Here is a 15,132-nt window from a genome sequence, read left to right on the forward strand (position 1 = left end):
CTGTGGATATCCAGGGCTCATGTATGAGATTACTAACAAGCATTACTGAATAATCAGATGAGGGACAGTTTGCTATGTCTACTAGGTGGCAAAAGTCTGATCCTCAGAGCCTATGATTTGGATGGTCAACAACGCTTGGCTGCTATTATCTCTTGTGTGATCCTGAGTTGTACTCTCTGTAACTTTATCTGAAATTGGAAATAAAAATTTCTACCTCATCGGAACCAAAAAATAAGATTATTCACATCAGTGGGGTTTGGGATTTACCCAAACAACCTTTGTGAAGAACTGTATAAATGTTTGACTCTATTACCTAATCTTGGGATAGGAATGTTGTTGTTACATGTCATCAAGTTGATTCTGACTCTTAGCGACCCCGTATAAGGTTTCTGAGGCTGTAAATCTTTGCGGGAACAGAAAACTTCACCTTTTATTCCATGGAGCAACTGATGGGCTCAAACCGCCAACTGGTGCTTACAGAGCCTCAGCACTCCCCAGGATAGTAATAATCCCTCTAATTATTCACATTTTCTTGGTATTTTGGCCCCTTGAATCTTTAAAATCCCCATTTTCAAGATCTTTGGTTTTCTTTGGGGTATACCACTTTTATTGTCACCAACCTGGGACATTAGATATATCCTATGTTCCCTAGTCTTCCTCCCTGGAATATTTAAGATGCTTATTTCAACTGTAACCAGTATTTTATGGGATCTTAGTGTGGCACCGTGGGTTACTGTGCTGGACTGCAAAGTCAGTTTGAGCTACAAGGTCAATGGTTCAAGCTTACCAGCCGCTCCTTGGAAATCTTATACAGGGTTGGTCACTGTGGGTCGAAACCAACTCGTAGGCACTTAAAAGTAACAAGTATTTTATATAACTTCCTGGTGTTCCTTCTAATTTCCATTGTTTAAGTAGCCTACAAGTAGTTGAATGTAGTGGGAAAAAAGATAAACTTGCCCTATTCAACTCCCCTAAATAGACAATGTTTAAGTGCAGTTTTCCCTTCCCTCCACTTCCTGGAGAGTTGTTACTGTTTTTACTTAAAAATTGTATACTGATTCTGTACTTGATTGTTATATGTCAAGGTAAATAAATTAGTACTTGACTTCCAAGACCAATTAATGGGAGGAAGCAAACATATGAACAGATAATCACAGTATAGTCTGAAAGGTGATAAAGCTAATGGCACCTGGCATTATACACTAACAAGTACAGCACAGAAGCAGCCCAGAGAAGAGCATCTGCTTTGAGCCTCACCACAACATAGTGAAGAGTAGGTTCTGATTCCCGTTTTAAAGAGCAAGCTAAAGCTCAAAAGACTCTAGATTCCAGATTCAAATTCGATGTTTGTCCTTTCATCCCCACCTCCCCACACCACATTCATGCCAGTTCTATGCAAAGCATCGAAAGTGCCCATACAGAGTACCATAATGCCCTGCCATCCCTTCTCCTTTAGTTCTTCCTCCTAAAACAGAACTAGTCTCAGATTCCCCTTTGCTGTGTCTAGCCTGCTTCCAGTCTTCAGTGCATTGAACATTCCAGGGCTGTAGCACTAGTGAATATTGCTGATGTCATTGTTTGCCTTATTGGGATTTTGCTCTTTGTTTCACAGGGAGCTGTGATTGGTATAGACGATGAGGACGACAGCACCTTCACAATAACTGTTGATCAGAAAACCTTCCATTTCCAGGGTGAGCTGAAAGAAGATTTTTTTTTTCTCTCTGTCATCCCAACTGTTTCTGTCCTTCTCTTGTGGGTTGTTTGCTGGATGACTTGGATGGTTTTGCAACAGATCCTGCATGAACGAGTGTACAGAAACGTTCTGGATGAAGTGGTACTGCAGGTTAGGCAGGGATTTGTATCTGTCTGCAGTGGATACAGATCTAATTGAAACGACTGTGGATCTGACTGCAATTGGAGATTAAAAATTTAAAGGATAAAAATCAGTAAAGGGAGAGAGTAATGGGCTGCTGCTGCTGCTGGCTTATGTTTACAGAAGGTTGCTGATCTTCTTTATTGAGGAGTGTGGTTCTGCTTCTGCATGAAGAGTCTAAAGACTGAGAAGGTTGCAGTGTTTGTGTAAAACTTGAAGTGTCAATTAAATTGAAGCTAGTGGCAACCTTTGACTTAAAGGTTTTGCTTTGCTTCAAGAACTGCAAGTTTGCATTCATTTCATCTGCATTTCTGTGTCTTGTCTGCCAGCCGTAATTTCTCCGCTATTATCCTTTTTATAGTTAATAACACCAATGCCATCTGTCACTGCTATGTTTCGACATTGCATGCTATGGTTCACCGGTAAAAAGGGTAAGGTACTGTATGATCATTCTCATTTCATCTTGCTTTGAAAACTCTAAACCAGCAAATAAGATCCAATTTTAATGATTCTGTTCTAATATACCTCTCATCTATTAGGAGTGTCTACTACTTATAGTGCATAGGTTTTGATTATTTTGCCTATTTTGAGTAACCCCTATTTTATGTTTAAAGCCATTCAAGAAGCTTAGAAATGAGAAGGTTTAGAGATGTTAGTACTTTCATTGAGTACAGATGACAATGTACTGTGATAACTGCTATATATTCCAAAATAAATGAATACTAAGTAAATTATCCTGATTAACTATGGCTTAAAAAGGTTTGGTTTATGAAATTATTATGCCAGGTTTTCATGTCCTTCCATGCTAGGATAATATATTGCAGTTGTTTTCTTTATTATCGTTTAAGAAATTGACATAGAAATGGATGAGGCAGCTTGTATATAATAAAGACAAACCAATGCACTAAAAAGTGATATCTGCAATACTTTCTCCTGCCTATACTTAAAAAAATAATTCTGTTGATTGTATTATTTACTTAGACCTATTTAAATGCTGATGCTGTCCCTTAATTTTTCATTCCATTTAAATTTCATAAAGCATTTTAAATCTTATTATAAAGGCTAAGTTCTTTATTTTTAGTTAAATATGTAATGCTTCTTATAAACCAACATAGATAATTCCCACACACTAAAACTCTTTACTTGAGTGAAGTCAAGCACTGTAATGTGTTTCAAGTACAAGCTGCTGAATGCAGGTGAAGGCCGCAGCATAGGATTTTTGTCCTCTGCAGTAGCTAAGGAGACATCTCCTTTGGACTCCCAGAAGCTGTATATGCTTGCTTAAAGGAGAAGAGACTCAGACCTATAGCACAAAGACACCTCCATTTTCAGATTTACTATTAAATAAATGTATTAAACTCACCTCCCCTTTAACACTACCAAATTTATGTGACTTGCTTGTAGATTGAGCCATTACTCTAATGAATGCTTTAAATGGCAAGGATTAATAAGAGTTATGTGCACCTTTAAAATTAATTCTTTGATCTGAGGCTGTCAGATTGATATTTTCTGCTGTAAAAGTTATAGGCATTTTATGAACATGAGATTATTTGTCTTTTGCAAAGAACCCTATAAATCTATACTTTTTTTGTGTGTGTGTGATAATGAAAGTTATCTCATATTCCTAGACTCTGGCTTTTGAGAAAATCTATACAAATGTGATAAAAAAAAAAAAATTCTCAGTGTCCCTGTAGATCTTATAATCTTGGTTAGAATTGAAGTCAATTCTATGTAGGCTGATTTACTAACATATAATTAAATGTGTGTTTTTTTTTTTATATGTCAGAATTTTTTAAAGCACATAACGTATCAGTTGTTGCATTTTTAAAAATAATCCTTTTATTGTTAGCTATTAAAGGGAAAGTTAGAAATTGCTCTGTTACATTAATTATTCATTTAACATCTATTTTAGATACTGTCCTAATTTCTGAGGATATAATGGTCAAAAAAAACCAAAAACTTTTTGCCCTATTGGGTTACCTATTCTAGTAGTTGTTGTTATTTGTTGTTAAGTGCTAGTAAGTTGGTTCTGAGGAAGAACTGGTGGGTTTGAATCTCCAGCCTTGTGATTGATGGGAGAAAGCCAATAAAAAGGTATATTAATAAAATATAAGTAAAGAAGAGAATGATTAAGTCTGGGGAGGAAAACAAAAAACCAGGAAAGGAGAAAATGATATAAAAGTGTGAGGTTGGAGTTGATACTGTTGGTAAGTGCCATTGAGTTGGTTCTAATCCATAGCAACCTTGTATAGGGTTTCCAAGGAGCAGGTGATGAGCTTGAACCGCCAACCTTACAGTTCAAACTGACATTGCAGTCCAGTAAGTTACTGAAATTTGAAATAGGGTGGCTAGATGACTGAGATGTGAAAGACCTGAAAGAATTGAGGGAACAAACCATATGGCTATGTTAGGAGTGAAGGATTACATCATTCCAGATAGAGGGAATGGTCATTTGTAAGTAGCAGCACTGGTTGGAGTGCAAATAACCATGGGGGAAAGAGTCCAGCCATTTGAGGCCTTATAAGTCACAATAAGGACATTGACTTTTATTGAGATGAGAAGCCATTAGAGGGTACTGAGCAGAGGAGTGACAGTGATATAATTTATAGTAACAGGATCACTCTGGCCACTGTGTTGAGTGTAAAATGTAGGCTAGCAAGAAGAGAAGTAGGGAAACTCCTTAGGAGGCTATTGTCTTCAGGAAGACAGATGATGGTTGCTTCTAGTATTGTGGGAGCTTTTACTATTGCAACAGTCAGTGTAGGAAGATACCGGGAACTGTCCAATTGTATGCGTGTGTATGTGTTCAACCAACTTTACTGAGTTACAGTTTACATACAATTAAGTGTAAACATACCATTAAATGTAAGCATTATACAGTTCTTTGAGCTTTGCTATTTATTTACTCATATAAGTGCCACCACAATCAAGATACAGAACATTTCATTTCTATCACTCCAGAAGATTCTTTTATTCCCCTTTCAACTAGTCCCCGTCTCACCCATCATTCCCAGCCAACCACTGATTTGCTCTCCATATAATGTTCACTCATCCATGTTTTCTATGTGTTCATTGTTATTTCCTTTTCTTTTGCAAAGTAATAGTCCGTTTATGATATTGTATTTATTTTGAAGGTAGAGCCTGTAGCATGTGAGATAAAGGAGTCAAGATTGACATTAATATTTTAGACTAGAGAGACAAGAATGGAAGTTTGCCATTAACTGAGATGGGAAAGATGGACTTCAAGAGGAATTAATTTTTCTCTTCGTGTGTGGGTGTGGGTGGTGGAGTGGACATCATGAACTTAATTTAGGACATTCTTTTTAAACATGTTTTAGGTGTCTATCAAACATCCAAATGTAGATGTAAGTAGACAGTTGGATTCTGGAGTTCTGGGAAGTTTGGGCTAGAGAAATGAATGTGGGAGTCATGGTTTATGATTGATATTTTAAGCCATGAGACTTATTAAGGAATCTTATGGGAAGTCCTGGTGTGGCGCTGTGGGTTAATGCCCCAGACTGCAAATCTGTTTGAACTGCAAGGTCGGCAGTTCAAGCTCACCAGCTGCTCCTTAGAAATCCTATAAAGGGTCACTATGGGACGGAACCGATTTGACAGCACTTCACGACAACAACAACAACAATATACAGAGAAGAGGTCTAAGTATTGTGTCCTGGAGCACTCTGTAGAAAGCACAAAAATGGTGCAAAACCAGCAAAAGCAAGGGGTCCCTGGGTGGTGCACAGTACTAACCGAACCGAAAGCTTGGCAATTTGAACCCACCCAGAGGCATCTTAGGAGGTCTGGAGATCTGCTTCCTCAGTGCCTTGCAAACCTTATGGAGCAGTTCTCCTCTGCACCCTGGGCCACCATGAGTTGGAATCAAACTTCATGGCAACCAACAACAGCGTAATTTGAAGGTATAGGTAGGGCTTTCAGGTTCTCCTGTGAAGAGGTGAGAAATACAGCAGTAGCTGGACAGGATAGTGGGAGAAGTGAGGTTTTATATTAAATAACAGAAAAGTTTGTATGCTGTGGTGGTGGTGGTTCAGGAAAGAAAGGAAATTTTGGTAATACAGGGGGAAAAGATGAGAATTTTTACATCAGTGACTGAGAAGACATGAGAGAATAGAGGATGGGACCTAATGTACAGATAAGGCATTCCCTTTCCTTAGGAGCATGAAACTTTCATCCACAGGAAAAAGAGGGAAGATTAAGTTTGTGGAAATATCACCTTCATTCTATGGTTTAGGTATATATGTGTCCTATTTGGCGCATATCCTGAAACATCATCTGTGTATAGCAAAGAGGATTGGTGCCAGAAAGCACAAAGCTCCCTGAAACAGCAGCTAACTTGGTATCACAATGATTTTCGGGCTGTTAGTTTGATACCCAAGGATCTCTGGTAGTGTAGTGGTTACGAATCGGGCTGTGAACCTTAAGGTTAGTGGTTCGAAACTACCAGCCGCTCCACGGGAGAAAGATGAGGCTTTCTACTCCCGTAAAGATTTACACCCTCGGAAACCCTGTACAGGGTCACTATGGGTCGGAACCAACTCGACGGCACTTAACAACAACAGTTTGATACCCAGAAAATCTCCAGTTTTAAAGAGATGTCATTATATTCTCAAAACAAAGTCAATTGTCTTTAGTTTTGAAAAAGAAAGAAATGCTCTCTCTGTTTGTTTTTTATTTTAATTTTTAAAATTTCTGTGTATGTGTCTGTGTGCAGGGGCAGGGAAGGAGACAAGAATTGATATTGCAGTTCTGCTATGTTAGAGCCTTGAAAAGATTAAAAACAAAAACAAAACTATTCCGTTTTCCCACGAACTTTTTAAAGTATCCTCGTGTAACTTCATTCTATTGTTGTTCAGAGATTACAGAGAAAATATAGTTGCCTGTTTATTTTTACAAATGAGCTTTTTTTTTTTTCTTTTGAAAAAATCAGCCAGAATTATTTGCATATAAATTCTTGATTGGGCAGAAAACTATTTTGATTTACCAGGTGAATACTATGTATAATTATTTCCCGGTGCTCAGAACTGAGTGTATACAGGTAAATAAGACTTGGTTCAAATGACAAGGAGCTTGTAAAGAAGTAATCATAATGTCGTGTGGACATTGATGCAGTGATAGAAATGTGGACACGGCACTAAGGTAATAGTGAGGCCAAAGGGACAGTACAGTCACTGTTTCACAGAAGAAGAGCTGAACTGAGTTTTTGTTGTTACCAAGCACTTTTTTTTCTGTTGTTTGTACTTTCTTTTTGTGAACCAAGTAGTTCTTTTTAGAATGATCAAAATTAAAAATCTTTATAGCTCTAAAAATTTCAAATGATCTCCTCTTTCCACTCCTCCTTACCCTCCTCTCTCTGGTAGAGTTCTAAAGAATGAACAAAAGTTTGCCAGGTGAAATATGGGTTAGGAAAGAAAAACAAAAAACGGTTGCCTTGAAGTTGATTCTGACTATGACCCCTTGTGTTGTAGAGTAGATGTGCACTTCATAGGGTTTTTGAATCTGTGATCTTTCAGAAGGGGATTGCCAGGACTTTCTTCTCCTGTTCCTCTGGATGGGTTTGAGCCACCAACATTTGGTCAGTAATTGAATGTTAAACCATTTGTGCCACCCAGTGACTCCAGTGAGGAAAGAATGGGATTTAAATGTAATGAGACAAGTTACTGATGAGACTTGTTGTGTTTGAGGTATCTGTGGAACCCAGTAGGTGTTGTTAAGTGCTGTTGAGTTGGTTCCGACTCATAGCAACCCTGTGTAGGGTTCCCAAGGAGCAGCTGGTGGGTTTAAATTGTCGACCATGTGGTTCACAGTTCAGTGCTGATCCTGCAGTGCCATACCAGGAGTCCAGGAGTCCTGTAGATGGTGGCAAATGGATTATGAGTCTGGGTTGAGGAAAGAGATTTGTAGTGATCATATTGTTGGTAGATGGAACTAGAAGTTGAAAGTTTAAACCCTTAAGGACTATGCAGATAAAGTAAATGCCGACCAAGTAAAGCTGAACGAGGAGAGTTTTGGAGAATTCATGTCCTATTTAAAAGGGTTGTTGTTGTAAATACTGTGGAGTTGGTTCTGACTCACAGGGAACCGGTTTAAGGTTTCTGAGGAGTGACTGGCAGATTAGAACTGCTGACCTTTCACTTAACAGTTCAGTGATTAACCTACAGCGTCACACCAGGACTCCATTTAAAAGAGTAGTTGCTACTCAGTTCCAGACAATTGAGAGGCTTTTGATTAATACTTGCTCAGATCTTCCAATTTTCCAAGAGAAGTCAGAAATCCAGATTTTTGGAGGGCAGGGATTGACTATATGTGTGTACACTCATCAAAGAGTCCAAACCAAATATGCATTTGGGGGCTCAATAAAATCTCTGGATTTTCAGTTTTTGGTTAAAACCGTGGTCATAGTGGATGTGACTGTGATCCTTCTGGGAGGCCAGAGTGAGAAGAGAATTGAGGACTAAACCCTGAAACACATCAGGGTGAAACTATTAACTAGCTCAAAGAGATGATCAGAGTGTTTGAGATGAAAGCTATTTGCTTCAACCATATGAAATTACTGTTATTAAAAGGTCAAAATTAGCTGAATACTGCCAGTGCATATGGTTCAACCTAATAGAAGACTGGATTCCTAGTGTGGCACTGTAGGATAAACACTACACCTTAAGGTAGATTTGGACTGCAAGGTCAGCAGTTCAAAACCACCAGCCGCTGCTTGGAAACCCTATACAGGGCCGCTCTGAGTTGGAACTGGCTCGATGGCATGTAACAACAACAGTAACCATGATTCATAATGTTAGTGACAAAGTGACAATGCATTAGGATGATAATAACATCTAACATTTATTGAATGCTTATTGTGTGCCAGTTACCATTCAGAGTTTTACTTATGTTAACTCATTCAGTTCCCACAAGTATATTAGGTAGGTATTATTACTGTTTATAAAATGTATAGATAAACTTGGGGCCAGAGACACAGCTACTATATGGCAGAACTGGCATGTAAAATACCTGAATTTCTGAAAATGAGAATTAGGATTATATATGTAATTATTTCTTCATAAAATAATCCTTTACTTCCCAAGGACTTTACTGAGGACATCATCCTTTAAGCAATGTGTTCTTAAAAATAATTTGGACATACTTTTAAAGCAATACAAGTTGCATGAGACAAAAATACAAACAGGAAATATTTTCTGTGGATGTCTTAGTGGAAGCCATCTGTGTTGGTCTGATACCAGACTTTTTCAACTCAGTTCATTAGAGCCTTCTCATCTATTAAAATGCAAACTTAGTACAGATCAGCTCAGTGGTTGATTTTATGGTGAAGGAAAGTGTTTAAATAAGAAAAGTTCTGCTGGACAAGTGTATTAGGGCAATGTTACTGCTCATGCATTAACATCAACAGCTCATTATGGCATATCTGCATCATTAATCATTTAGAAGTGTAGACATTAAATCAATGGATTAAACCGTGGTTGCAGGCTTAAGTGTCTTCTGCTTTAAAAATAACCACCTCAGTATTAATCATTTGTGAACAGATTGTATTATCATCATCATCATCTTTTCTTTTTTTCAATTAAAAAAATTTTTTTAAATTGTGATTTGGGTGAAAGTATACAGAGAAAATTGGTTTTTCATTCAACAATTCATAACACACTTTTGATTCATGACATTGATTGCAATTCCTACAATGTAACTGCACTCTTCTGACATCCTCCCTGTGTGTGCCATTTTCATTTGTCCTTTTGCATCCCTTTCGCTTTCTGAGATTTATCCCTGGGGAAATGCTGCCCTTTTGGTCTCATGTGGTCGATTGCTTAAAGCAAATAAAAGTGTGTACCTCCCTGTATACCTTACACGCCTGTCTGTCATTGGCTGGAAGTTGAACCACAGGGATGAGTTCAGTTCCAGGTCTGAAGGGGGTTGAAGGATATAGTCTCAGGGGTTCCACTAGCTTTATTAGACCAGTAAGCTTAGTCTTTTTTATTATTTTGAGTTCTACGTTTATCTTCCACTCTATCCAGGCTCTCCTATTGCTCTCCCTTTCAGAGCTGTGGTAGCTGGATACCATCTAGTTCTGATCTCAGGACATAAGAGGGTGGGGGTTTTAATTAGCTCCAAGAAGGACAGCCTAAACACTATATGAAACACAACAGAATATTTTTTTCTTCCAGTATTAAAAAAAAAAAAAATTTGACATTCACAAACATTTTTAAGCTCTTCTAAAAATGTTGTAGGCTGAACTGCAAGCTATGAAGGCACCACTAGCTTCACTTTTTCATCAGAGGCAAATCTTCGTCCTTGAAGGGCTGCTTTTAGGGGATCAAGCAGGTGAAAGACCAATGCAGCAATAACAGTACTCTAGGGAGCATGCTTTAACACCTTAAAATGAAGTTTTTGCAGAGTGACAACAATGTGGGCAGAGGTGTGTGGGTGTGCATTGTCATGCAAGATCACAACACCCTTGGATAGTTGTTGTCTGTGTTTAATCCCAAGTCTGGGCATCAGCTCTTCAGTGAGCATCTCACCATAATGAGCACCATTGATTGTTTAACCTTTTTAGTGTTTTAGTACTGGCCCTTGAGAATCCCAGAAAACTGTGAGCATCACTTTCCCAGCTGATGGTTGACTTTTTTTTTTTAAGTTTTTATTGTGAATTTAGTGAAAGTTTACAGGGCAGATCATCAGTTTTACATTCAACAAAAAATATACTTTCTTTCATTACAATTATTATAATCACCTACATGTACCATCAGAGTTCTGGTGTTGATGGTTGACTTTTGAACATTTTCTTGGTCAGCAATTGAGGATGTTTCCATTCCAAACTTTGCTGTTTACTCTGAGGCTTGTAGTGATGATTACCTTGTCTCATCAATAGTAACGATTTTTTTTTTTTAACAGTAAAGATTTTTTAAAAGAAACTTTTACTTTCCTTTTTGTATTGGTCCAAATTTTGTTTGCAGATGTCCAAATATTTCTGTTTATGGTCTTCTGTGATTTGTTTTGGTACCTGTCTTGCAAAAACTTTTCAAAACCCAAGTTTGTCATGGATGATTTCATAGGCAGAATCATGGCTGATTTGCAGATTATTTGCCACATAATCCATGTCACTTGTCTATTCGATAGAATCATTTCACATGCACACTCAGCCATGAACGTGGATGGGCATTTTAATATAACCGGAATGCGGATAATGTTGGACTCAGATAATGTTTGACAAAGCACTCGCTTTGTCCTTTTGCTATTGACTCATGAGACTCAACATAATGCCTTTTGCTATTGACTCATGATACTCAGCATAATGCCCTTCAGGTTCAACCTGTTGAGAGGTGTTTTGCGTATTTGTCGTTATTCTGTAATGTTGCATAGTATTCTGTTGTGTGTATGTATCTATTCTATTGTTTATGTATCCATTGATTCATTAATGAACACTTACATTGTTTACATTTTTTTTTTTTTTTTGCTATTGTGAATAATGTTGCAGTGAACATGTTTGTGCATATATTTATTTGGGTGTGCATATATTTGTATTGCATATTTTTATGTGGTGAGTAGCCATGTGAATGTCATCTTTGGTGACATGTCTGTTCATGTCTTCTTTCCATTTTTAAACTGGGTTAGAGGTCCTAGTTGTCTAGTTCATCTTCTGCTGTTTGTGTGTTTTTATTGATATTTTTGATAGTATATTTATGCCATATATTAGGGTCCCATGGAGTCCTGGTATGGCACTGTAAGATAAACACTGCTTCATAAGGCTGATTTGAACCTCAGGTTGGTAGTTCAAACCCATCAACCACTCATTGGAAACCCTAAACTGGGCTGCTGTGAGTCAGAAGTGACTCAATGGCACTTAGCAACAACAACAATTAGGTCCCATATATTTGCCCCTATTTTTGTTTTGCTGATGTTTGTATATTTAGATTTAACATTTAGGTCTTTGATCCAGAGTTAGTTTTGGTATATGGTGATAGATATGGATCTTGTTTCGTTTTTATGCAAATAGATACCTAGTTTTGCCAGCATCATTTGTTGAAGAGACTGTTTCTCATTTAATAGGTTGCATACAGTCCTTTGTCAGCGATCTACTGCCCACAAACCCACTGATTCTACCTGATTCTAATTTATAGTGACCCTTTATAGAGTTTCTGAGACTGTATGTAATTCGTTACTGGATCAGACAGCCTCATCTTTTTCCTGTGGAATGGCTAGTGGTTTTAAACCTCCAACTTTGTGGTTAGATGCCCAGTGCCTACTAACCCACAGCACCACCAGGGTTCCTTGTTGTCCATAATTCGATGGTTTTATTTCTGAGTTCTCAGTTCTGAGGCCTACCACTTTGTACTTCTTTAGGAGTGTGTTGTTCATGCGTGGCCTCTTTCCTTTCCAAACAAAGTTAGTGATTAGTCTTCTTCTCTTTAAAGAATGATGATAGAATCTGAACTGGATTGCATTCATTATATTTGTAGATTGCTTTGGTTAGTATTGACATTTTCATAATGTTAGGTTTTCCTGTCCTTGAGCATGATATACTTATTTATGTGGGCCTCTTGTTTTTTGTAGTAGTGTTTTATAGTTTTCTTTGGGTAGGTCTTTTGTGTGTCTGATTAGATTTATTCTTAAGTACTTCATCTTTTACATGGTTATTGTAAATGATATTGTTTTCCTGATTTCTTTTTTAGAGATTTCTGTAGATTGACCTTTTATCGTGACACTTTGCTGAATTCTTCTATTAGTTCCAGTAATTTTCTTGTTGAACCTCTGATTGGACTATATCATTTGTAAATAGCGATAGTTTTACTTCCTCTTTGCCAATTTGGGTGTCTTTTTCCCCCTTTCTTGCCTTATTGCTCTGGCTATAACTTCCAATACAGCATTGCATAGGAATGTTCAGTTTCTTCTTTTGCAATGAATCTGTTCAAATTTTCTACCTCAAACTGTGTTAGTTTGAGTAGGCAGTATATTGCTAGGAATTTGTCCAGGTTCCTAGGTTTTCAAATGTTGGAGTACAGTCCTTCATCTTATTCTGTTATTATCGGTTTTTTGTTTTTGTTTTTTTTCAGTTGGTTCTGTTGTGACATCACCAATTTCATTTGTTATTTGTATTATTTGCATCTTGCCCTTCTTTTCCTCTGTGAAATTTGCCAGTTGTTTGTTAATTTTAAAAATGCATTCAAAGGTCCAACTTTCAGCCTTATTGATTCTTTCTGTTGTTTTCCTGTTTCATTTTTTTTCTGCCTGAATCTTTATTATTTTCTTTCTTCTGGTTAATGTAGAGTGTTTTAGCTGTCTTTGTAATTGTTGGAGATGCGAAGGTATTGATTTTGGGTCTTTCTTTTTTATACAGTTTCATTGTGAATTATGTGATAGTTTACATGGGAGAATATTAGCTTTACATTCATCCTATCATATATCGTTTGTTACATAGCCATGGTTACAATCCCCTCCATGCATCATCAGCCAACCAAAGGGTACACCCTGCAAGCCTGCCCCTTGGTCATTAGCACACAGCCCCTCTCCCTCTCTGGGTGTAGAGTTCTCAGCCACTCCATCTCTCCCTGTCATAGTCTCCGCCTCCATCTCTGGCGTCACTGTTTCTCTGGGTAGGGTCTCACACTCCACTCTTCTCCCTTAATGATCCCAGGGCCCTCTGCTCCTGGCCTGCAAAGTCAGCCACTCCCCTCCTTTTGCTACAAAATGTCTATCTTTACATATCCAACCTCCACAATCAGTCCTGATAGCAATTATTCGCTATTGGTACCATCTCCTTTCATCAGTCCTGCCCAGACAGATTGGATACTACTCAGTGGAGATTCTACCTTCCTCCACGCCCTCTGAATCTAGGCTGCTCTCTTGAAAGCTTGTAAGTCAGTCACTTCTTGCCTTTGTAGCTCCCCCCCCTCCCCCCCCAGTTTGGGTAGCCAGTGCCAATGTCCAATTTGCCCATTTCTGTCTATCCTGTATATCGAGGGGGTGGGCATGATCCTCACTGCTCCCTCTTTTGAGCTACTGCATCCGTAGATGTAGGTCAAGTTCATCAAATTGTATCCAATTACTCTTTTTTTCCCCTCTTTTTTCTTCTTCTAGTTGAGCTCTGATCATCCAGCCAGTGAAGCCAGGTCAAGTGGGTATTATCTGCAAGTGTGGGTGTTCTTGGTGCATATGCCCTCACTTCTTATCAGCTGGACATTTCATTCTCCACTCTAGTCCTCTGTGGCTATGTCACTGACTCTGGGCCCAGGAGTCCCCAGGTCCTGCCACACTGCTGGCCAACCGGGTCTCCACCCAAGTTCACAGGAGTGTATTGAATGTGGTTGGACTTAGCTTACAGTTTCATTGCTGTTTTTCCTTCACTTCCCCTTATTGGTGACCAACGTGGTCACCAGTCAGATCATGTGTCTGCTCATGTATTCCCATTGAGTCTTAGTCTTGGAAGGGAGTTTGCCCTAAGGGGACCTGACCTCTTGTCTTGATGTCTCCTAGGCGAGCAACTTGCTTGTTCTTGTAGTAGTCAGTCGGACTGCCATTATTGTTTTGTATTTTTCCTATCAGTCTTTCTTTCAAAAAGTAGCTACTGTTCTTCTAGCTGCTCTAGGCTGGTCTGCTTATCCTTTCCAGTGGAAATTTCCCACCTCAGAAGATTCTGTATGGGGTTCAGGATTCCACCGATGGTCTTCTTATGTAATGCAGAGGCTCTACAGGAAGGCTCCTTCACTGGGCACATTGTAGCCCATTTTAGGTATTCCAATCAGTTACAGGCAGAAGACGGACTTATAAGCTTTCTATGGTGATATTTCTGGCTATTCCTTTCTCTCCTCCTCCAGTGTCTATTTTATAATGGTATGCAGGAATACCAAAGATTCAAAAGACAGCCAAGCATCTTAACAGTATATCCCCCTTTGCCCCTTTCCAACCATGTCCCAATCCCTATATCCCAGAGCCCTGTTGATCCAAGGTTGTGCATATATCATTATTTACCTCTGTCCTACTTAGCCCATGCAAACCTACCTAATTGTTCTCCCATCCGCCTTGTTCTTCCATTCCCCTCCCCCTTCTTGTGTATTGGCCCCCACACCCCCAGCCCCAAACTATCCTGTGTCTATTCCCTATCCTGTGCTCCACCTTCCCCTCTCTCCCCTCACCCCACTGCCCACATCCTGGTAACCAGCAAAGAATCCCCCCCTACCCCTTTACTATGGGTTCTTTTTCTTAGTCTTTTACAGTAGTGGTCCTATGCAGTATTTCTC

General features: G+C 38.7%; 1 protein-coding gene across 5 annotated transcripts in view; it reads left to right on the forward strand.

Annotated features, from left to right (window-relative positions):
- The window catches only part of OSBPL9 (oxysterol binding protein-like 9), a 263,804-nt gene that overhangs the window by 94,499 nt on the left and 154,173 nt on the right, over positions 1-15,132 (forward strand). For 4 of the 5 annotated variants that reach the window (XM_006839757.1, XM_006839761.1, XM_006839758.1 and 1 more), the window contains one exon: positions 1,613-1,691. In XM_006839757.1, coding sequence (XP_006839820.1) covers positions 1,613-1,691 — 79 coding nt within the window. Of the gene's footprint in view, positions 1-1,612; positions 1,692-1,733; positions 2,000-15,132 lie in introns of those variants that run through there. The other variant, XM_006839760.1, reaches the window with a different exon arrangement.

Source organism: Chrysochloris asiatica, unplaced genomic scaffold (genome assembly GCF_000296735.1).
Source record: "Chrysochloris asiatica unplaced genomic scaffold, ChrAsi1.0 scaffold00026, whole genome shotgun sequence".
NCBI classification, from domain to species: Eukaryota; Metazoa; Chordata; class Mammalia; order Afrosoricida; family Chrysochloridae; genus Chrysochloris; species Chrysochloris asiatica.